Source organism: Dermochelys coriacea, chromosome 24 (assembly GCF_009764565.3).
Source record: "Dermochelys coriacea isolate rDerCor1 chromosome 24, rDerCor1.pri.v4, whole genome shotgun sequence".
Taxonomy (NCBI): domain Eukaryota; kingdom Metazoa; phylum Chordata; order Testudines; family Dermochelyidae; genus Dermochelys; species Dermochelys coriacea.
In genome coordinates, this window is record NC_050091.1 from 15,869,259 (window position 1) to 15,891,893 (window position 22,635).

General features: G+C 48.1%; 1 protein-coding gene across 1 annotated transcript; it reads right to left on the reverse strand.

The window, feature by feature from the left end:
- Positions 1-14,305: 14,305 nt before the first annotated feature.
- LOC122457440 (alpha-tectorin-like) lies at positions 14,306-18,859 on the reverse strand. Its single transcript, XM_043502316.1, has 2 exons — positions 17,829-18,859; positions 14,306-14,457 (listed from the first exon to the last, which is right to left on the reverse strand). The coding sequence occupies exons 1-2, from the start codon at positions 18,364-18,366 to the stop codon at positions 14,306-14,308; spliced, it is 690 nt and encodes a 229-aa protein (XP_043358251.1). The 5' UTR covers positions 18,367-18,859.
- Positions 18,860-22,635: the final 3,776 nt, after the last annotated feature.

Sequence of the window (22,635 nt, forward strand, 5' to 3'; positions counted from 1 at the left end):
GTCTCCCCTTTAACCAGTTCCTTTTCCACCTTTCAGTTTTCATACTGATACCCATCTTTTCCAATTTCACTAATAATTCCCCATGTGGAACCGTATCAAATGCCTTATTGAAATCAAGGTAAATTAGATCCATGCGTTTCCTTTGTCTAATAAATCTGTTACCTTCTCAAAGAAGGAGATCAGGTTGGTTTGTCACAATCTACTTTCTGTAAAACCATGTTGTATTTTATCCCAATTGCCATTGACCTCTGTTTTAGACTGTGTTCCTTCTGTTTTACTGGCTGGCTGAGAGTCACGTCTGACTGTGTAGTTGGGGTGCAGGGCCCTCTAGCTTCCCCAGGAGCCCTGCCCATGCAGACAGCATCACACTGGCCCTCTAGGGCTCTGCAACAATCACACACCCTTATCCCATCACCTAGATCCTTAAGAAATGCATAGGGGAAACTGAGGCACCCACAAAGTATTCAGAGAAAACATTAAGAACATTCCCACTTCGTAACACCTGTATACAACCAATTATATACTTTAAAGGGTTTAAAATAATCAAATATTGTGCTAAACACGATCATACCCCAAACTGACTGCCAAATTTAAGTTGCGTGTTTTTCCCTGCAGGTGAGGGCTCTGGGATGGGGCTGGGGATGAGTGGTTCACAGTGCAGAAGGGGGCTCAGGGCTGGAGTTCATGGCTGTGGTTCTAGGGGCACAGGCTCTGGGGTGGGGTAGGGCCAGGGATGAGGAGCTTGGGGTGCAGACAGGCTGCCCCAGGGCTAGGGTCACAGAGGATTTTCCCCCCTCTCCTCTCCCTGCCGGCAGCAGCGAGCTCTGGGTGACCCCTCCGCTCCCCGATGCCCCTCACCGTTGTCTCACTTGGGGTAGGGGATGGGGCTGCCCCTTGCCCAGCGTGGGGGGCTCACTCCAGGCAGGACCAGCGGAGAGACCCAGCTCCAAATACTGGTGAAGCAGAGCCCCCAGCTCTGAATATTCCTGGTGCCAGGGCTCCATGAGCCCATATAACTCACCGCCTATGCAAGGCACCCACAGCTGGGACCAAGCGAGAAAACAAGCCCAGCTCTAAAGCAGGGGAACAGAGAGAGAAGGGGAGGCAGAGAGGCCTGGAATAACAGAGGGGCAACAGCCCCAAGCCAGGCTGCCTCTGAAAAACCAGAAGGGAGACAAAAGGAGTCTGCAATCCCTGGGCTGATAACTTAAATTGAATGTAAGGATTTATAGCCTGGTCTAGTTGCAGATAAATTGAAGGGGACTACTTAGGAGAAAGCTGGGACCCCTAGAGAGACTGCACCAACAGGAGACGGCAGATCCCTACTCTATCCACTAGAAGAAGCATAACAAACACCAAATCTCTTATGCTCTAATAAATTTGTTAGTCTCTAAGGTGCCACAAGTCCTCCTGTTCTTTTTGCGGATACAGACTAACACAGCTGCTACTCTGAAACCAAATCTCTTGCCAGTTGAAACAGTGGGAAAGATCCCAACGATGGTGATCATGTTGTAAAATGACAAATAAGCTTTTAAAGCAGTGAGTGACAGGAAGGCCACTAGCCCCAGCAACATGATGGAAGTCTGAGCTCCATCTGTCTCCATTTGTTCCACAGACTGGGCTTTTCAGGCGGTCTCTCTGAGGAGCATCCATAGAACTGGAAGGAAAAAAGGGGTTTCTTCCCATGGAAAAATCCAGGTTTTTTTAGGCAGAAATTAGAAAATAGTTCAGTGCCTCATGGGAATTATACATCAGGTACCTCCTACTCCCATTCTCCTCTATTGGTCGGGCTCATTGGTCAGACTACATCACCCACAATGCACTGACTTCCATTTCTGGGGGCAGGGGAGGAATAGGTGCATTATGGATTGCCTGGAAATGGTACATCAGGAGATATGGGGTCCAACAGCATTTCTCAATTGACATATTCTGTTTAATTAAAATGAAAAATTGTTCTGTGGAAACCAAACACTTTTCATGAAAAATTTCATTTTGGTGAAAACCCCATTTTCCATCTCTAACTTGTTTTGATGGAACTTTTTCCAGCAGCCCCGGTTATTAGCTTTTCTGAACAATTAGGATTCAGGTTCTCTTGACCTGATGCCAGAGGATCAGCACTCCCACTGTGAATAATGAGGAGAACTGAGCACTGATGGATCTGCAGCCCTTCTACGGTGCTCAGGATGTCCTTGTGCGGGGTAGATCTGGAAAACCTTCCAGAGAAGACAGAGAGGATGGTTTCTCTGAGGGGTCTGGGATCCCTTTGGCAGATGATTATGAGGACCTGGGTTTCAGCCAGAGTTGAGCAGCTTTTGCTAGTGTTGACAGACTATCATTTTACCTCAGAGTATCATGTAAGGAAAGCCAGACCACCACCAGCACACAGTCCAATAGCACAGTTACACAGTGCTGCCTTACCACAGAAAGACTCATTCCTCCAACGTGAGATGGTGACATTCGCTCTCTGGCAGGCGGCTGCGTATGTCTGAATGGACTCGCACAGGGCACTGCTCTCCCCTCCTGACACACATAGGTCAAAGATGCAATCAGACAGATAGTGGCCTGGGTCAATCTGGGAGTGGCAAGTGGAGAACGGCCCATCAGGGTCCTGGATCACCCAGCACCGGGACTTGGACTGCACCAGACTTTCCTCATCTTCACACAAAGGGCAGGAATCAGGGCAGCCGTCGTCACAGCCAGGGACATCCTCAGACTTCCCAGCCAAAGCCAAGTGGAAGGCGTCCTTCCCATGGGAGACGTTCTGCATCACAAAATCATCCTCAGCCGCTCCGTTGAGGTTCACACACAGCCCGCAGGTCTGGCCTCGGTACTCAGGGGGGAGGCTGACAAAGAGACTGTGGGCCAGGTCGTAGCTCACACTCAGACCAGAGTCAGCTTGCACAACTGTATGAAACCCATCCTGATAAACAACGATTCCTCTTCTCTTGAGATGCACCGGGAGAGTCAGAGTCACCCCATCAATCTGAGTGAGGGAAAATAGCACCAAAGAGATCAATGCAGGAATTTATACAGTCATGGATAGGGACCATTCTGGTCTTTTACTCCCTGAGTCCCTTGCATGACCCAGGCCAGAAAACTTCACTCAGTAATTCCTGCAGTGGAGGGAATTATTCTTCTCTAGTACATAAATGATACCAGAGAGCCCAATTTCTAATGTGATGAATGTAGGAATTTTTGGTAATATTTTTATGATCCATATCTGTATCTCAGTTTAGCCCCTGACTGTATTCTTTGTATGGGAGTTAAATTGCTTTCCACGGAAGAGAGGGTGGGGATGGGCTATTTGGGTCAGGTGGGCTGCCTGAGTTGGATCCAGATGTGCTATCAAGAACTGAATGGGCTCAGCACATATGAATAGTGGGTCCTGCATTGACAATGGAAGAGCCAAGGACTGGGACATTAACACCTAACAGCTGAGGGCCCAGAGCAAGTTAATTCCCGGACTCTCAGTAGGGGAGGAGTCTAAAAGTCCCAAGCAGGAAAACAAAAGAACTGAGCACACCCAAAGGAGGCTCCCAGTGGGACAAGGAAACAGAGATGGAGACAGACTTGAGGTGTCTCTGGGAAGCAGGACTGATGGACACTGACTGAAAGTTTGCTTCTCCGTGCTGACCTAATGTCTCTCTGATGCTGTAGTCCTGTTGACTAGTAAATGGTGCCTGGCTTTGAAAAGGCTGCCCTGCACCAATGCAGATATTTTTCTGGTTGCGTTGCTCTCTGAGAAGGAGTCTGATCTCAGGAATCCAGGCACTTGTTTCTTGTGAAAAAGCTAAACCCATAGCCCTGGGGATTTCCAAAGGGGGCTTTCCAAAGAGGCTATAGAGGCTGGGGCAATCACACAGACCCTGAGAATCCATGACACCTTGTAAAAAGACATCAACCTCAATTTGAATAGTCCAGGTGAGGATGAGTGAACCACTTCCATTACTCACTGTGAAAACGTTTCCTCTTGTCTGCAGTTCGAATTATTCCAACTCCAACTTTCAGCTGCTGTTATTCCTTTCTCTGCTAGCTGAAGAGCCCCTAAAATCAGGTTTCTTCTATCTACTTACAGGCCTGATCAAGACTCTGCTTAACCTTTCCTTTGAGAAGCTGAATAGGTTGAGATTACCTTGCATCCAGCACAACATGCACACAAACAATAATTAGTGTGCACGTGAGATCTGAGCTAACCCTAAACCTGTCCTGGGCATTATGGTTTAGTCACAAAGTGCTGAACAGACTGCTGTAGGGGAAATAATGGCACTGTTCCCTCTAATTTTTTACATGCATGTGCGGAATTAATTTTGTTATGTGCACCAATATGGAGATGATGTGTGGTGGGGGTGGAGTCGAGGGGTTCAGAGTTTGGGAGGGGGTTCAGGGCCAGGGCAGAGGGTTGGGGTGTAGGGTTGCGAGCTCTGCAATAGGGCCAGGGATAAGGGGTTTGGAGTGTGGGAGGGGGCTCAGGGCTGGGGCAGAAGTTTGGGGTGCAGGGTGGTGAGGGCTCCAGCTGGGGGTGTGGGCTCTGGGGTGGGGCCGGGGATGAAGGGTTTGGGGTGCAGGCTGTCCTGGGGCTGCAGTGGGTAGAGAGGACTCCCCCCAGCCCTCCCTCGGCGCAGCGGCTTGGGGCCAGGCCAGGGGAGGGGCTCCTCTCTCCAGCCAGGGCAGCTCCAGCTGGGCCGGGCTGGGGGAAAGGTGACTTTTCCTGGCTGTAGCAGCTCCAGCTAGGCTGGGCCGGGGAAGGGGCACCTCTTCCCACTTGTGCGGCCCTTGATAGCCTTTGCAGCTCAGAGGAAAGTTAGGCACTGACTGGTGTATTCAGGAAAGTGGGAACAAACTAACAACTACTGGGAAATGACTTTTCCCCCAATTTCATTTCTTTGATTAAGTGCTTTCCCAGGGAGAACTAGCCCCATGGAATTACCTTGACTGTCCCGTGCTGCCCTCTCTGCAGATGGATCTCAGTCTTGTTCACAAGGACAAACACCTCCGAGGTCACAGCCACAGGAACATGGGGCAGGTTTCCATTCTTCACTTCCACTCTGAAGAAGGGTAAGGACTTTGATGCCCCACACAGTTCAGCAAAGACATATTTGCAGGTGCCCTGGGAATTGTATCGCTTCCCATCAAACGTAGTATAATGGGGCAGACCAGAAGCCCAGCAGATGCCGTTGGTTCGCTCATGGCACCCATAAACCCCCTTTCGAGTGCCACAGAATTCCCCAGGGGCACAGGCTGAGGAGCGGGAGCACTGGACAGTGTGGGAGGAGCCGTCACATCTGCACAATCTCTGGCAATTTTCTCTTTCCCAGAAGCTTTCCCCTGCCAGGTGGTATCTGCCATTGTGGGTGCAGCCGCACTGCTCTGGAGGCACACAGTCAGTGCCACTCAGCACAAAGCCAGGGTCACACTGGCACCCTTCTTCACATGCAGTCCGGCAGTGGGAGGGCACAGCTGGGTGGGCACACGAGGCCGGGCAGGAAGGTCCACAGAGCTCATAGTGGCTGTTGGCAGGGCAGGTTAACTCTGAAAGGGACATGAAGAACTGTGGTTAGAAATACAGAAGGAACGCTACAGGGAATCAATCCTCCCTGGAGATTTCTCCCTGGAGGCAGAAAATCCAGGACAAACAATGAAAACAGGGATCAGAGGAAAGACTTAATATACAGAGAGCAGGACAGATCCTTCATTTCCTAAGAAATAATTTTCATGCTAAAAATCTAGGGTTTCTCCTTACAAGCAACACTCCTCTCTTAGGATCAAGTTCCAGGCAGAGCTAATAGCCTAGCCAATAAATATCAGTATGTCACTACAGCATCAGTAGTGGCTTCTACTCTGGGCTAGTAATATGTCCATCCAAGTCCCTCCCCTCCCTTGGATTCATACCCAGTGATGACTCTGCAGACAGTCCTAGGGAGGGATGCTGCACTCAGTACCATTTCCCAGCGCACCCATTAAGGTGACAGACTGGCCTTAGTACCCGTCTCATAGTTATTCAGATAGCACTAAAAGGTCCTGTAGCATTTTCTAAGAGTGAGCGATAAACAAGCATCCCAGCTGCCATTAGGTTGCTCAATGAAATCTGGATCTGGTTTGTTATCTATTTTCAGTGCTCTCTATTTACATGTTGAATCCCTCTCTGGCTGGTATTTAACTCATTGCATTGTGTGACACTTTGTGAGACCAGTAATGGAAGGTAGAAGAGAAAGGTAGACCCTGAGATCCTGCTTCAGAGAGCTGGTAACTGTAGTTAATATAGTTTCAAAGTATATTTTAACGTGTACACACTGTACAGTTTCAGAGTAGCAGCCGTGTTAGTCTGAATCCGTAAATAGAACAGGAGTACTTGTAGCACCTTAGAGACTAACAAATTTATTAGAGCATAAGCTTTCATGAGCTACAGCTCACTGCATCCGATGAAGTGAGCTGTAGCTCACGAAAGCTTATGCTCTAATAAATTTGCTAGTCTCTAAGGTGCCACAAGTACTTCTGTTCTTTTTACACTGTACAGTGAATGTACTTCTTCTCCCTCTGTCCTTTTAACTAGCTGGTGACAATTATCCTTATGCTTATTTGAAACGTTTAGCTTCTTCTCAAAGCTAAAGACAATGAGAATTTATTGGCATATCACAACAGGTGGGACATCTCGTTTGGGGAGTATTAACTAAGCTAAAGTTAAAATACACAGTTCCCAGGAAAGGAAAGCTCAGATGCCTGATAAGGAATCTTCCAACTATTGTTAATGTCTCAAAGGTCTCCCATTGTTTACATAGGGGAGGTCTACACTTAAAATGCTGTTGTCTGTAGAGCTTTAATGAAGACAGTCCTATGCTGAGCTGGCATAATGAATCCACCTCTCCGAGAGATGGTAGCTATGTCAACGCTGTCTATACCAGGGGTTAGGTTGGCATAACTGCGCCACTCCGGGGTGCGGATTTGCCCTGAGCGGTGTAAGTATACTGACATGAATCTATAGTGGAGACCAGACCATACTGTTAACCTCCACCTCTCTTAACTCTGGTCTACAGTACAAATGTCTGCTGGTATAACTATGGGAAATCCATACCTGAGAGACACAGTTGTAGTGACTGAACTCCTGCTGTAGACAGCGCTATGTCGTTGGAAGAGTTTCTCCCATCAACACTGCTACCACCTCTCGGGGAGGCGGAGTACCCAAGCCAGCGGGAGAAGCTCTCCAGGTGGTGTAGGCAGCGTCTTCATTAAGCACTACAGTGTTGCTGCAGCACTGTAAGTGTAGACAAGCCCTTAGCCTAACTAAGGCCATGTCTACACTGCGCACCTTTTAGTGACACAGCTATACCATTACAGCCGTGCCACTAAAAGCCACGCAGTGTAGCCGCTCTTTGCCGGCGGGAGAAAGCTCTCCCGCTGACAAAGGAATCCCACCCACAATGAGAGGCTGTAGCGTTGTCAGCAGGAGAGCTCTCCCGACCATAAAGAGCTGTTCACGCTGGTGCTTTTTGTCAGTACAAATTTTGTCGTTCGAGGGTGTGTGTTTTTTTTCCACACCCCTGAATGACAAAAGTTTTACCAACGAAAGTCCAGTTTAGACAAAGCCCCAAGAGAACCCCTGCCAGGCCAGAGATAAGAATAACTTTCCTCTTTCCTGTGTGGAGGACTCTGTTGGCTCAAATATGTTAACTAAGAACCAGAGATAAGTGTAGAAAATGTAAGTTAGAAATAGCTTGCTTCATGTGAGACTCAGAAAACTGAAGGTCAAATGGAGCAAACTGTTACCCAAAGAAATCCAAACCATCTGGCCTCCATCCCAAATAGTACCTTTGTCTGCCTTGGGAATCAGATTTGCAACTCTCCTTATGAATAATCGGTCTTGTTCTTCCAGTGTAATGTCTCCTATCCTATGATAAGCCTGGAAGATGGGATGTGAAAAGTATTAGATATAGTGCAAGATTGTATGGGGGGAAGGATAGCTCAGTGGTTTGAGCATTGGCCTGCTAAACACCGGGTTGTGAGTTCAATCCTTGAGGGGGCCATTTAGGGATGGGGCAAAAATTGGGGATTGGTCCTGCTTTGGAGGGGGTTGGACTAGATGACCTCCTGAGGTCCTTTCCAACCCTGAGATTCTATGACTGTACGGAGCTAGATTTAGAAGACAAGAGATTTTGTTTGCTTTCTATATAAATTATTGTTGCACTGTAGAAGAGAAAGGAATTGTATAGCACTAGAAGGAAAAAAAAGAATTTTGAATGATATCAGCACCAAGCCAGGGTATAACACTGGAATATTAAGAGGAATGTGTGAGGGCTTGTCTACACTAGAAGCAGCTGCACCACGTCTGGTTGCCACGTCTCTATGCCAATGGGAGAGAGCTCTCCCATCAACATAATAAAATCACATCCATGAGAGGCAATAGCTGTGTCAGTGGGAGAAACTCTCCTGCCAGAATAGTGCTGTCCACACAGCACTTATGTCAGTGCAACTTATGTCGCGCAGGAGAATGGTTTATTCGCACCCCTGAGGGACATAAGTTATGCTGATATAAACTGTAGTATATACATTGCCTTAAAAACAGGGGATGCCAATTTATTGTTGGGGCCGATGCTAAGGTCAGGTCAACACTACAGAATTACTTTGGTGCAGCTGTGCTGATGCAGTGTTTTAAGTGTAGACATACGGTAAAATATAATCCATGAAATGACTGAAATGCTCCAACTAAGGAAGCAGTGAAGAAATGTGTTATATACCAACCCATCTACTGGACACTGATGGAAATAACAGAGAAACCAGAAGCTGACCACTTAGCGCAATTTGGCAAATGGCCAATAGAAACAGAGTAGCCACACTCCAGCTAACCTCAAAGCAGAGTATATAAACCTCAGGCCTCTGCACACCATCTGTGACCTCAGAGCTTGCTGAACCCGTGTGGACAACCTCTCCCCTTGTCCAGATCAGGTCACAAGGCTGAGAAGAGCAGACTGAACCCTCCAAATAAGCTGCTGAATCCAGAAGTGCAACTGATGCCTGGACCAGCAGTGTGGAAAGGAGTCTCCCTTATTGCAGGATTAAGAGGATAAAAAGAAGTGGTGAGATTTCATTCCAAAGATTAGATTGCTCCTTCTATTCTCTAATATAGAAAAGAGAGAACAAGAAGGGGTTCTTTCAAATGTCAGACAAACAGGAAAGATCAAGGATAGTGTGGGTCTACTGCTTAATGGAGAAGGTGAGCTGGTAACAGGAGATGATAGGAAGGCAGAGCTGCTCAGTGCTTATGTTGCTTCAGTCTTCACACAAAATATAACATTTGACTGAACAATAGGGTGACCAGACAGCAAATGTGAAAAACTGGGACATGGGGTTGGGGGGTAATAGGTACCTGTATAAGACAAAGCCCCAAATATCAGGACTGTCCATATAAAATCGGGACATCTGGTCACCGTACTGGACAACTAGCAAAGTTACCATAGGCAACAAGGGGAAGGGATGCAGATCAGGATAAGTAAAGAACATGACAGATCTTCTGACCAATTTGAAAGAATTGAAATTAGTGGGGATGGATGCTATTCGCACGAGGGTGTTGAAGGAATTAGCTGAAGAAATCTCAGAGCCACTGGCAATAATATTTGCAAGCTCCTGTATGACAGGAGAGGTCCCAGAACACTGGAGAAGGGCTAATGCAGTGCCCATCTTTAAAAAAGGGAAAAAGGAGAAGACAGGTGTGACAAAGTGGGGTTTTATTCATCTTGTTATGTTGCACGTGAGTCTTACTGTCCTATACTAATACTGTGTGTACCTCCGTTCCCTGGGTACAGCACCAATATTTCGGTGGTGGGAATTGGGTGTGTGATTTTTGCTGAGGCCCTTGGGGCAGGTGAGGTTGCCCAGTGGTCTGCACCTATAGCGATGCCCTTCATAACCTGAGACCCAGGAGTGGGGTGCGACCAGGTGACACCTTTTGCCTGGGAAGCAGGACAAAGAGGAGGAGGAGGAGCAAAGGGGGTGTCTGAGGTCAGGTTGCTGGAAGCTGGCAGTGTGCTTGGAGGACTGGAAGAGGGGGAGCCCAGGTCATCTGGACCAGAACTTCCCAAGATGAACTTGGCTGAAAGTCACTGTGATAGCAAGCTCTGTTCTACGCTGTGTTCCTGCCAACTAATAAACCTTCTGTTCTACATGCTGGCTGAGAGTCACTGCTGACTGCAGGAGTTGGGGTGCAGGGCCGTCTGGCATCCCCAAGAGCCCTGCCTGGGCGGACTTGCTGCAGAACGCACATGGGGAGGAAGGGGATGCTGAATGCTCCAAGGTCAGACCCAGGAAGGTCAAAGCTGTGTGAGCTTCTTGCCCTTGTGACAATAGGCTCAGAGAGAAAAGGCATGCTACACCAGAGTCCTGACTGGCTTCGTATAGAGTAGTTCCAGAGCACTGACCCGGTGACTCTGTGACACCAGGGAACTATAGACAGGTCACCTTGACCTCGATACCCAGGAAGACACTAGAGCAATGTATGAAACATTCTATTTGTGAATACCTGGAGGATAAAGGGGTGATCACTAGCAGCCAGCATGGATTTATCAAGAACAAATCATGCCAAACCAGCTTGATTTCCTTTTTTGACAGGGTAACTGGTTTGATGGCTGGGGGGAATGTGGTGGACATAATATACCTGGACTTCAGTAAGGCTTTTGTCCCACATGACATTCTGATAGGTAAGCTGAAGAAATGCGGGTTTGGCGGAGCTACCATTAAGTGGATACATAACTGGTTAAACAACCACAAACAAAAAGTAACTATTAGTGAGATTGGATGGAGGTCTCAAGTGGGATCCCACAGAGATCTGTTCTGGATCCGGTATTGCTTAACATCTTTATTAATTACTTAGATTCAGTACTAGAGAGCAGACTGATCAAATTTGCAGGCCACACAAATCTAGAGGAGGTTGCCAACACTATAGAGGGATAGAGCTAAAATACAGATAAATTGGAGAACTGGGCTCTAGACAACAAAATGAAATTCAACAAAGACAAATATAAGGTGCTAAAATGCACAAATACACAATGGGGGTTAACTGGATTGGCAGCAGCACTGCTGAGAAGGATCTGGGAGTTGTGGTGGATCACAACCTCAACATGAGTCAGCAATGTGATGTTGTTGCAAAAGAAGCAAATGCAATTTTAGGTTGCATTACCAGAGGCACAGCCTGCAAGTCATGGGAGGTGACAGTACATCTCTACTCGGCGCTGGCTAGGGTTCAGCTGGAGGATGGTGTCCAGTTTTGGTCACCAATGGATAGAAAGGATCGGATGTGAGAGTGGGCCGGTACGATGTACCAATAGGAAGTGGCCGCTGGTACCGGCCTGTACACAGCCGACGTTAAAATGCTTTAACATCGCTGCCCCTTTTGTCCCCTCCCACAAGGGCTGCTGATGGAGGGGGTGTAAAAGGGGCAGCTGCCCTGGGATCTGGTGATTTAAAAGGGCCTGGGGATCCCGGCTGTTGCTACTGCGGAAGTGGCCGGAGCCCCGGGCCCTTTAAATCGCTGCTGGAGTCTCGGGTGGTGCTGGGAAGCATGGAAGGCTGGCTGGGGAAGGCTGACCCCCCCCAGCCCTGCCCTTTCCGCCCGAGGCCCCACCCCTTGCAGGGGCCCAGAGTTTGGCTCCCATACTAGTAAGTCTTTTATCTTACTTTCACCCCTGGAAAGGATGTAGAGAAACTGGAAAGGATCCAGAGGTGAGTGACAAAGATGATCAAAGGGATGGAAAGCAAGCCACAGGAGCAAAGGCTGAAGGAACTGGGTATATTTAGTTTAGAAATGAGGAGATTAAGAGGAGACAAGATAGCAGTCTTTAAATATTGAAAGGCTGCCATAAAAAAGATGGAGAAAAGTTGTTCTCTTTTGACACAGAGGGCAGGGCAACAGGCAATGGATTCAAACTACATCAGAGCAGATTTAGATTAAATCTCAGGAAAAACTTCCTATCTGTAAGAACAGTAGGAAAATGGAACCAAGCCTTGGGAAGTTGAGGAAGCTCATTCACTGGAGGTTTTCAAAAGGAGGCTGGAGCCACCTGTCTTGGATGGTTTAGACACAACAAATCCTGCATCTTGACATGGGGTTAGAAGAGGACCCTTGTGGTCCCGTCTAACCCAGTGGTTGTATGATTCTATGAATAAATGAGGGTTAGTTTATTGAGCCTATGTTCTTCAGTGAAACATCAAGAAGCCCTCTTTTGGATTTTAACTGACTAATGCTATTTGTCTGCCTTGGGAATCAGAGTTACAACTCTCCTCATGAATAATCTGTCTTATTCTTCCAATGTCATGTCTCCTATCTTACAATAAGCTTGAAAGATGTGATGTGAAAAGTATTAGGTATAGTCCAAGAACATATGGAGCATGTCTGTTAGATTTAGAAGACATTAAGGGGTTTTGCTTGTTTTCTTTGTAAATTATTACACTGTAGAAGTGATAGGAATTGTACAGCACTAGAAGGAAAAAAAGAATGTTGAATGATATTAGCACCTAACCAGAGTATAATGCTTGAATATTAAGAGAAATGTCTTAAAAAGGAGTGATCCCATAGTTGAGGCAAATACTAACATACAGTCCATGAAATGACTCAAATGCTCCAACTAAAGGAAGCACTGAAGAAATATGAAAAGGAGTACTTGTGGCACCTTAGAGACTAACAAATTTATTTGAGCATAAGCTTTTGTGAGCTACAGCTCACTTCATCGAATACATTCAGTGGCAAATACAATGGGGAGATTTATATACACACACAGAGAACATGAAACAATGGGTTTTATCATACACACTGTAAGGAGAATGATCACTTAAGAGGAGCTATTACCAGCAGGAAGTGGGGGGGGGAGGAGGAAAACCTTTTATGGTGATAATCAAGGTGGGCCATTTCCAGAAGTTAACAAGAACGTCTGAGGAACTGCTATTCCTACCTACATGCCTTTAGCTTTCATCCAGATCACACCACACGATCCATTGTCTACAGCCAAGCTCTACGATATAACCGCATTTGCTCCAACCCCTCAGACAGAGACAAACACCTACAAGATCTCTATCAAGCAATCTTACAACTTCAATACCCACCTGCTGAAGTGAAGAAACAGATTGACAGAGCCAGAAGAGTACCCAGAAGTCACCTACTACAGGACAAGCCCAACAAAGAAAATAACAGAACGCCACTAGCCATCACCTTCAGCCCCCAACTAAAACCTCTCCAACGCATCATCAAGGATCTACAACCTATCCTGAAGGACGACCCATCACTCTCACAGATCTTGCGAGACAGGCCAGTCCTTGCTTACAGACGGCCCCCCAACCTGAAGCAAATACTCACCAGCAACCACACACCACACAACAGAACCACTAACCCAGGAACCTATCCTTGCAACAAAGCCCGTTGCCAACTCTGTCCACATATCTATTCAGGGGACACCATCATAGGGCCTAATCACATCATCCACACTATCAGAGGCTCGTTCACCTGTGCATCTACCAATGTGATATATGCCATCATGTGCCAGCAATGCCCCTCTGCCATGTACATTGGTCAAACTGGACAGTCTCTACGTAAAAGAATAAATGGACACAAATCAGACGTCAAGAATTATAACATTCAAAAACCAGTCGGAGAACACTTCAATCTCTCCGGTCACTCGATTACAGACCTGAGAGTGGCTATCCTTCAATAAAAAAACTTCAGAAACAGACTCCAACGAGAGGCTGCTGAATTGGAATTAATTTGCAAACTGGATACAATTAACTTAGGCTTGAATAGAGACTGGAGTGGATGGGTCATTACACAAAGTAAAACTATTTCCCCATGTTATTTCTCCCCCCACTGTTCCTCAGATGTTCTTGTTAACTGCTGGAAATGGCCCACCTTGATTATCACCATAAAAGGTTTTCCTCCTTCTCCCCCCCTTCCTGCTGGTAATAGCTCATCTTAAGTGATCACTCTCCTTACAGTGTGTATGATAAAACCCATTGTTTCATGTTCTCTGTGTGTGTATATACATTTCCCCACTGTATTTTCCACCAAATGCATCCGATGACGTGAGCTGTAGCTTACGAAAGCTTATGCTCAAATAAATGTAAATAAAACTGCCCACCGTCTGTGACCCCAGACATAAGTGCTGATGTCTACTTTTCTCCAGGAGTGCTCCATCCCCGCTCTGCCCCGAGGCCCCTACCCCAAACCACCCCTTCACCCAAAGCCCCACCCTTGCTCGGCATCTTCCTGCCCTGGCTCCGACCCCTCCCCCTTGCCCTTGCTTCGCCTCTTCCCGTTCCCATTCTGCTCCCTCCCCTAAAGGCCCTGCCCTTTCTTCACCTCTTCCCACCCCTGCTCCACCCTCTCCTCTAGGCCCCCGCCTGCCTGCCGCTCGCTGCTCTCCACCCTCCCACCTGGCCGCAAATCATCTGTTTGGCGTGTCGCAGAGCAGAGGTTTGGTGGCACCCCTGATTAGCAAATCGGGGTGTCGCCAAACAGCTGATCGGCGGCAGTGCTGCCAAACCGCTGTGGCTGATGGGTGCTGGGCACCCTTTTTTTTTCCATGAGTGCTCCAGCCCCGGAACATCCATGGAGTCGGTGCCTATGACCCCAGAGCTTGCTGAACCCCTGCAGACAACATCTTCTCCTGTCCAGGTTGGGTCAGAAGGCCAAGAAGAGCTGACTGAACCCCCAAATAAGCAGCTGAATCCAGAAGTGCAACTGTGCAGCCATGTGGAAAGGACTCTCTCTTATTCCAGGGTTAAAAGGACAAGAAGAGGCAGTGAGATTTCATTTCAAGGATTGGACTTCTCCTTCTATTCTTTAATATAAATGAGTGAAGGTTAGCTTGTTGAGTCTACGCTCTTCAATGAAACATCAAGGAACCCCCTTTTGGATTTTAACTGACTAATACAATATGCCGGCCCTCCTTAATAAATCCAAGCAAACTGGCTTAAGAGAGATTTAAAACAATAACTTTAAGAAATTACTTTTGATACTTTAAACTTGTCCTTTTCACACCAAACCATTTGTGATGGGACAAGGACAGATGGCTATAGAAAAGTAGTGGGAGATAGATATATTAGCTCCAGGCTAAACAAATTCCTGGTACCAGGATAAATGAAATGGCAGCTGCTCCAGGTCAATTAAGACACCTGGGGCCAATTAAGAACTTTCCAGAAAGCAGGGAGAAGGCTAGGCTGATTGGGACCCCTGAAGACAATCAGGGGCTGGCTGAGACTAGTTAAAAGCCTCCCAGTCAGTCAGGTGGGTGGGCATGTCAGGAGCTGTGGGAGGAAGCTGTGCTGTTGGAGAGACTGAGTAGTACACACCATATCAGGCACAAGGAAGGAGGCCCTGAAATAAGGGTGAAGTGGAGCTTGAGGAAGTGAGGGCTGCCATGGGGGAAGTAGCCCAGGGAATTGTACATGTCATGTTTCTAAAAGGTCAGCTACCATAGCTGATACTATTAGGGTCCCTGGGCTGGAGCCCGGAGTAGAAGGTGGGCCCAGGTTCCCCCCACTTTGCCTCCTGATTAATCACTGAGACTGGGAGACAACAGAGACTGTGCAAGGAAGGATAACTTCTCCTCACCTCCCTTGCTGGCTTATGATGAAAATGGCTCAGTAGACTGTGACCCTTGTCTCTAGAGACAGAAGGGTTATGTGGAGGGTCACAGTGAGCCTCTGAGGCTAGCGAAATCCGCCATGAAACGCAGGACCCAGAGAGGCAAGGACAGAGCTTTGTCACGCATTCAAATAGCAGGGACCACACTCCTGAAAGTGCCTTGAAGACATGTGTATCCTTGCTCCTTGGAGAGGCACTAGAATTGTAATAAATGTATTAAAAAGTACTAAACAATTGATGATCATAAGTACATTTAATAAGAAACCTTGGTGATTTGGATTGCTCCTTGGTACAACTGCTGAGCCTGAACCATAGTCTATGACAATCACTTGTAAGGCTGAAGTGGTGTATTCAGAATATTGGTTGTGTCTACCCTTGATTGGTGAACTGCTGACAGCATACTGAGGTGGTTCTGGGTGAATCAATTACTTGTTGATTGGTTAAGAATAACCTGAGCATTGTGAGCGTGATCAAGGTACAAGCTGGTTAGAAAGGAACCGAGTGTAAACCCTAGTAGACTAGTTTCAGAGTAGCAGCCATGTTAGTCTATATTCTCAAAAAGAAAAGGAGGACTTGTGGCACCTTAGAGACTAACAAATTTATTAGAGCATAAGCTTTCATGAGCTACAGCTCACTTCATCGGATGCATTTGGTGGAAAAAAACGAGACTGTTTTTTCCACCAAATGCATCCGATGAAGTGAGCTGTAGCTCACGAAAGCTTATGCTCTAATAAATTTGTTAGTCTCTAAGGTGCCACAAGTACTCCTTTTCTTTTTCCTAGTAGACCAATGCTCCCTGGACTCAATAAAAAGGGGTTACCCTAATTAATTTCCAATTCCAATTCTGATTACAACACTTATCCAATTGGCAAGTCTAGTTTGTTTCATTTCAGCTTTAAATTCTCACTGGCACCAAAGCAGCTGTGTAACCCTAACTTCCTTCCACCCTGACAGAGAGATTGCTTGCAGAAACAGGAAGCAGCGTTGGCATAGACGGCACATGACTCTTGCATTTGGAGAGGCTGGCCACGAGCGTTGGAAGCTTCCTAGAAGTGGGAGGTGGAACCGGCACCCAGACCATGGCCCCATGGCCCGCCCGCCCCCGCTGCGCCCCAAGGCGTCCCCCGCTCGCTTCGCTTCACCCTCTCCCTGAGGCCCCGTGTCACAGGGTGCTAAGCAGAAACCTGCTTAGCCAACCCTCTGTCACTCCAGCTCCAATTAAGGGAGGTGAATTGGAGCTGGTAGATCACCTGGCCCTGACTGGGGAAGCTGGAACAGCTGCTGCCTTGTCAGGCTGGGGCTGGTTAAAAGCCCCAGGGGAAGGAAGCCAGGGGAGGAGCTGGAAAGGCTGTGAGCTGCACTAGAGGAAAGGCAGTGAGGGGAAGCAGAGAGAAGTAGCTTTCCCCGGTTTCCTGCTGGTGGACTGTAAGAAGGGGACTATGTGTGTGGTGGAAAGGTGGTGGGAACACAATTTGTAAATAAAAGCACCAGGTGAGCACTGCACCAAGGTCTCTGTGTGACTTTCTCAGCCCAGCGAGGGCAGGAGCCAGGAGGGTCCTGCAGGAACCCCGTTAAACCCCCCCCCCCACCTGCTCCTCTTCGCCCCTACCCCGAGACCCCCACCCATTCCGCTTCGCCTCTTCCCCCGAGGCCCCGCTCCTCTCTTCCCCCTCCCTTGAGGCTCCTCCACCTGCTGCTTGCTCCTCTGTGCCCCTGAGACCCTCCTCATCCGCCTGCCGCTCATTCCTTTCTGCCCCCTCCTGCAGTAAGGGTGAGCGATGGTGGGGGGAGGAGAGAAATGAGCGGCAGATGGAGGGGCTCGGGGGAAAGAGGTGCAGTGCGGGTGGGAAGAAGTGAAGTGGGGGTGGGGAAAAGGGGGAAAGAGGCCAAGCAGGGGCAGGGTTTTGCGATGGAGCATGGCTGGGGCCATAGTCCGGGCACCAGCAGACCCAACTTCTTGGTAGCTTCTGGCAGCAGCGCTCCAAATGTGGTGGGGTAGTGGCATTTCTTGCCCCATTTGGGGATGTTTAGCCTCCCCAATCCTCTTATACCCACTGTGTTCCTGTGATTCAATGGGGCCTGAGCCAAATCTGATTGAAATCAGTGGAAAAACTCCCTTGATTTCAATGGACTGTGGATCAGACCAAGGAAACAAAGAAGATTTGGGGAGTCTGAGGTAACACTCTCGATATATTAGGACTCGTCTGCTTACCGCATCCAGCCCACTGTCTCCATGGCTCAATGGCAATGCCACGACTTTGGCACTGCTGGGCATAACTGCGAAGCACTTCACACAGGGTCTCGCGGCTGCCCTGAGTCACACACACATCCCTCAAGCAGTTCTCCAAATGGATCTGAGCATCAACCAGCTGGTTACACTCTTTAAAAGGTCCAGCAGTGTCTGCGATGATCCCACAGTAGTTCTGAGATCTGTACTGGGCTACTTCTGCTTCGTTACATTGGGCTGGGAGCCCAACGGCCGTGCAATGAAAAGGGGAATCAGCAGCCTTCCAGCTATTGCCAAAGGTGACAGCGTCATGGACCACAGAACCATTTGGGGTCCGGAAATCATCACTCTGGTTCCCATTGAAATCCCCACCGAGTCCACACAGTGACCCGAAGTAGATCTCAGAAACAGAAACCAACACAGAGTGGGACCAGTCGTAGGACACAGAGAGGCCAAAGTCGGTCTGGAGCACAGCAGACGAGCCGCTGAAATAGGCATAGAGTTTACCTGATGCAAGGACCATGGGCAGATTGACCAGGGATCCATTCACCTAGGGGGAAAGCAAGACAAGTGTGTGCATTAATCCCCTCTCCCCAAGCCTGGTGCATTCATTGTCATGCCAACAGGCAGCCCGGATTTCTAGCTTTTTCTAGCTTCATCACTTTTATTGTCTATATCCTAGGATCGTTCTGTATGTTTCGGGTATTTGTTTTTCTGCCCTGCTCTATATTCCATCCCCTTTGCAAACCAGAACTATAGCCAGCTTGGCAGTTTGTTCATCCAGGTCATTAATGAATGAGGGTTTTGAAGACAACCTGACAAAATTTAGAGCAAGACTGAAGCACTGGCTTACCTTAGTAGCAGTTCTTGTCACCCACATACATGGAAGAGGAGCATATTTAAGGCTTCTCCCAGTTATGATTTTCCTGGACCTACATTTCCTCCCTTAAATCCGTTCAGCACAGAAGAGATCAATTTCTTCAAATCTGTGAAATGCTCTTACCTGCACTTGACCATACTGTCCTGCCACTATAGCAATATGCTCTCCATAGACATCTAGCTCCACCAGGCGTATCCAGGACACCGCGATGGATCCTTTGTGCTCATTCTCCACATTGACAGCAAAGTCTGGGAGGTTTCCAGGGGGGCCACAATACTTGCTTAGAGTGTATTTGCAGGCTCCTTGATAATCAAATATGACTCCATCAAATGTGGTGTAGTGGGAGTGGCCGAATACCCAGCAAGTGCCGAACGTCACAGGGTAACAGCCTCGGATGCCATTCACAATGCTGCATATTTCCAGAGTCCCGCAGCCATGATCCTGGCACTCCATCGGCTGGGCAGGCTGCCGGCAGCTGCATTTCCTGCGGCAGGTGTCTGTCAGGATCACCTCCTCTCCCAACTGGTGATACTGACCATTCAACATGCAGCCACACCGGCTCACAGGCACACAGCGTCCAGCGTCCAGAACATAGCCTTCCCTGCAGAAGCATCCCGCCACGCAGGGCTTTGTGCAGAGCAGGGGTGCACTAAGGTTGGCACATGTGGCAGGGCAGGCAGGGCCACAGAAGTCAAAAGAATTCTTGGCTGGGCAAGTGAAACCTAGAAGAATCAAGAGACCTGTGCATGAATTCCTTGCCAGCACTTCAGAAACAGCCCCAGACTGATGCACAAGCCCTAACTGTCTTTTCTCCATTTTTCATCTGAAAGTTAAGTTCATCTTCACTTGCTTCTCAGGGCTAAAACCAGAGCAAGAGAAACCATCAGCACTTGTGAATTCACTACAAACAGAATCTGCCCTCTGGGGAGTATTACTCTTCCTATATATTTGTATGAGTATCAGGCAAGAAAACAGAGAGAAGCGGCATGGATGGAGTACCTAGAGTGGAAAAGGGACAGTTCTGATCTCAGCTTCTGCACCCACTTCCTATTCCCATGAAAAGTAAACCTTTGGATTTGTTTCAGAGTAGCAGCCATGTTAGTCTGTATTCGCAAAAAGAACAGGAGGACTTGCGGCACCTTAGAGACTAACAAATTTATTTGAGCATAAGCTTTCGTGAGCTACAGAAGTGAGCTGTAGCTCACGAAAGCTTATGCTCAAATAAATTTGTTAGTCTCTAAGGTGCCACAAGTACTTCTTTGGATTTGGAATCAGACAAGAAAGTGTATCCACCTTCTGACGTAGTCTGGTATTGCTCCTTCCCTCCTCTTTACGCTGGAATTGGGGAAGCTGTGACAATTGTGTTGCATGTGCACATTGTGGAAATGCTGCTTGTGTTTTGCACTGCTGGTATGTCAGGGCCCTGACTTTCGAGAACACTGTATCACATTCACACAGTCAATAGTTCATTGTAGAGCTGGGATACCATAGACAGGGAATAGCCATTTTAAATAAAAGCAAAGACCCCTTATCACTTACTGCATCCCATCCGTGGTCTCCAGTTGGCCATTTTCACACCGACAATGGTGCATATCTCATCGTAAGATTCGATCGCGGCACATAGCATGCGATTGCCCAGGCCATACTGACAAAGGTCGTAGATACAGGACTCATAGTAAGGAGATGGGCTCTCATGCCAGTGACACTCAGAGAAAGGTCCCGAGCGGTTCGTAAGGATCCCACACAGTTGCTGGAACACGTGTAATTTTGGACAAGGCACAATGTTGCTGGTGTCATTCGTACACCTGGAAGAGTCACGTGAATAATGGTTACAAGGTTTTTTCTCTCATCTTGCTAAAGAGTCAGGATGCACACGGGAGCACAGGACAGTCCCTGATATAGCATGTTGATGCATTCCGCATTCACATTTTTAGTGAGTACTTCATTACTTTGATTTTAGCTTTTCATCAGAAACTGACGTTGTGAATAGCAGAGTCCAGTGTGAAACTCACCTGCAGGGCAAGCTTCTCAGATTTTGCCAGATGCTGCAGGGGACCCTGGGAAGTCTTCACCCCAATCCTCTGCCTCTTGAAGTAAAGGGAACCTAACGTAAAAAAGGGCCTGATCCTGCACCATTGAATTCCTGGGAGTTCTGCCCATTGACATTAATGAGCACAGCCTGGGCACCAAAGGAACCTTCTCCCACTTTCATTGGAGGACAGGTCCATCATTGGCTATTAGCCAAGATGGCTTAAGCCTCTGACTGCCAGATGCTGGGAGTGGACAATCGGGGATGGATCACTCCACAGCTGCCTGCTCTGTTCATTCCTTCTGAAGCGCCTGGCAGTGGCCACTGTTGGAAAACAGGAGGCTGAGCTAGATGAACCATTGGCCTGACCCAGTCTGGCCGTTCTTACAAGCAGCCAGTTCATGAACTCCACCGCTGTGGCTATCAACCTTTCCGGGCTCCAGACTCAAGTGTAAATGTTGATGGCCTATCACAACCCACTAAATAGGCTGGTGGAGGGGAAGCTGGGTTCTTTCCCTGGAGGGGTATAGGGTGGGGGTGGGAGGCCCTGTGGGGGTTGCAGAGCCCCTCCTCCCCACAGCACTGACTCCTGTGGTTCCAATCCAATGGGGCTGGCTGAGCTGGACTTTCTGTTCCGGGCTTTGTGACTTCTGGGGTTGCGCCACCACTCAGGTTTGGCCCAGCTGCCCCTCTGGCATGTCACATCTCAAAGAGTGGTGCAGCGCCCCCACACACCTGGTTGGGGCACAACTCCCACAAATGTGACCCAGCCAGCCCCTCATCAGTGCAGTCTGGCAAACCTTACCAGAGCAGTGACGCCAAGGCTGTAGTGCACAGAGCATGGAACTGAGCTCAGTCAGCTCCAACAGGCCAGACCCACCACACAAATTTTGAAATGGTGACTGGGTCATGATCCAGGGTTGAGAAACCCTGGTCTAAGACTCAAGTGTAACATGGCCCACGCTGTCCTTGGGGGCTTCTGGGTATCAGTGCTCTACAAACAACAGCAGGGAAATATGGAAACTGCGTTCCCAGAAGCCCAAGGGAACAGGCCACTTGTAGGCTGGAGACTCCAGCCAGTAGGAGCAGCAGCAGAAGCATCCAAAGCAGGGACATCTGGTCATGTGGACACTCAGAACTGTCTAGAGCTCTGGGTCTTCATTTTGTGCTTGTGCTGATGGGTTGTTTGGCCCAACCCTCCTGTGTCCTCATAAGAACATAAGAACGGCCATACTGGGTCAGACCAAAGATCCATCCAGACCAGTATCCTGTCTACCGATGGTGGCCAATGCCAGGTGCCCCAGAGGGAGTGAACCTAACAGGTTATGATCAAGTGATCTCTCTCCTGCCATCCATCACCACCCTCTGACAGACAGGGGCTAAGAACACCATTCCTTGCCCATCCTGGCTAATAGCCATTAATGGACTTGACCTCCATTAATTTATCTAGTTATCTTTTAAACCCTGTTATAGTCCTAGCCTTCACAACCTCCTCAGACAAGGAGTTCCACAAGTTGACTGTGCGCTGTGTGAAGAAGAACTTTCTTTTATTTGTTTTAAACCTGCTGCCCATTAATTTCATTTGGTGGCCCCTAGTTCTTATATTATGGGAACAAGTAAATAACTTTTCCTTATTCACTTTCTCCACACCCCTCATGATTTTATAGACCTCTATCATATCCCCCCTTAGTCTCCTCTTTTCCAAGCTGAAAAGTCCTAGCTCTTTAATCTCTCCTCATATGGGACCCGTTCCAAACCCCTAATCATTTTAGTTGCCCTTCTCCGAACCTTTTCTAATGCTAGTATATATTTTTTGAGATGAGGGGACCCCATCTGTACTCAGTATTCAATATGTGGGCGTACCATGGATTTATATAAGGGCA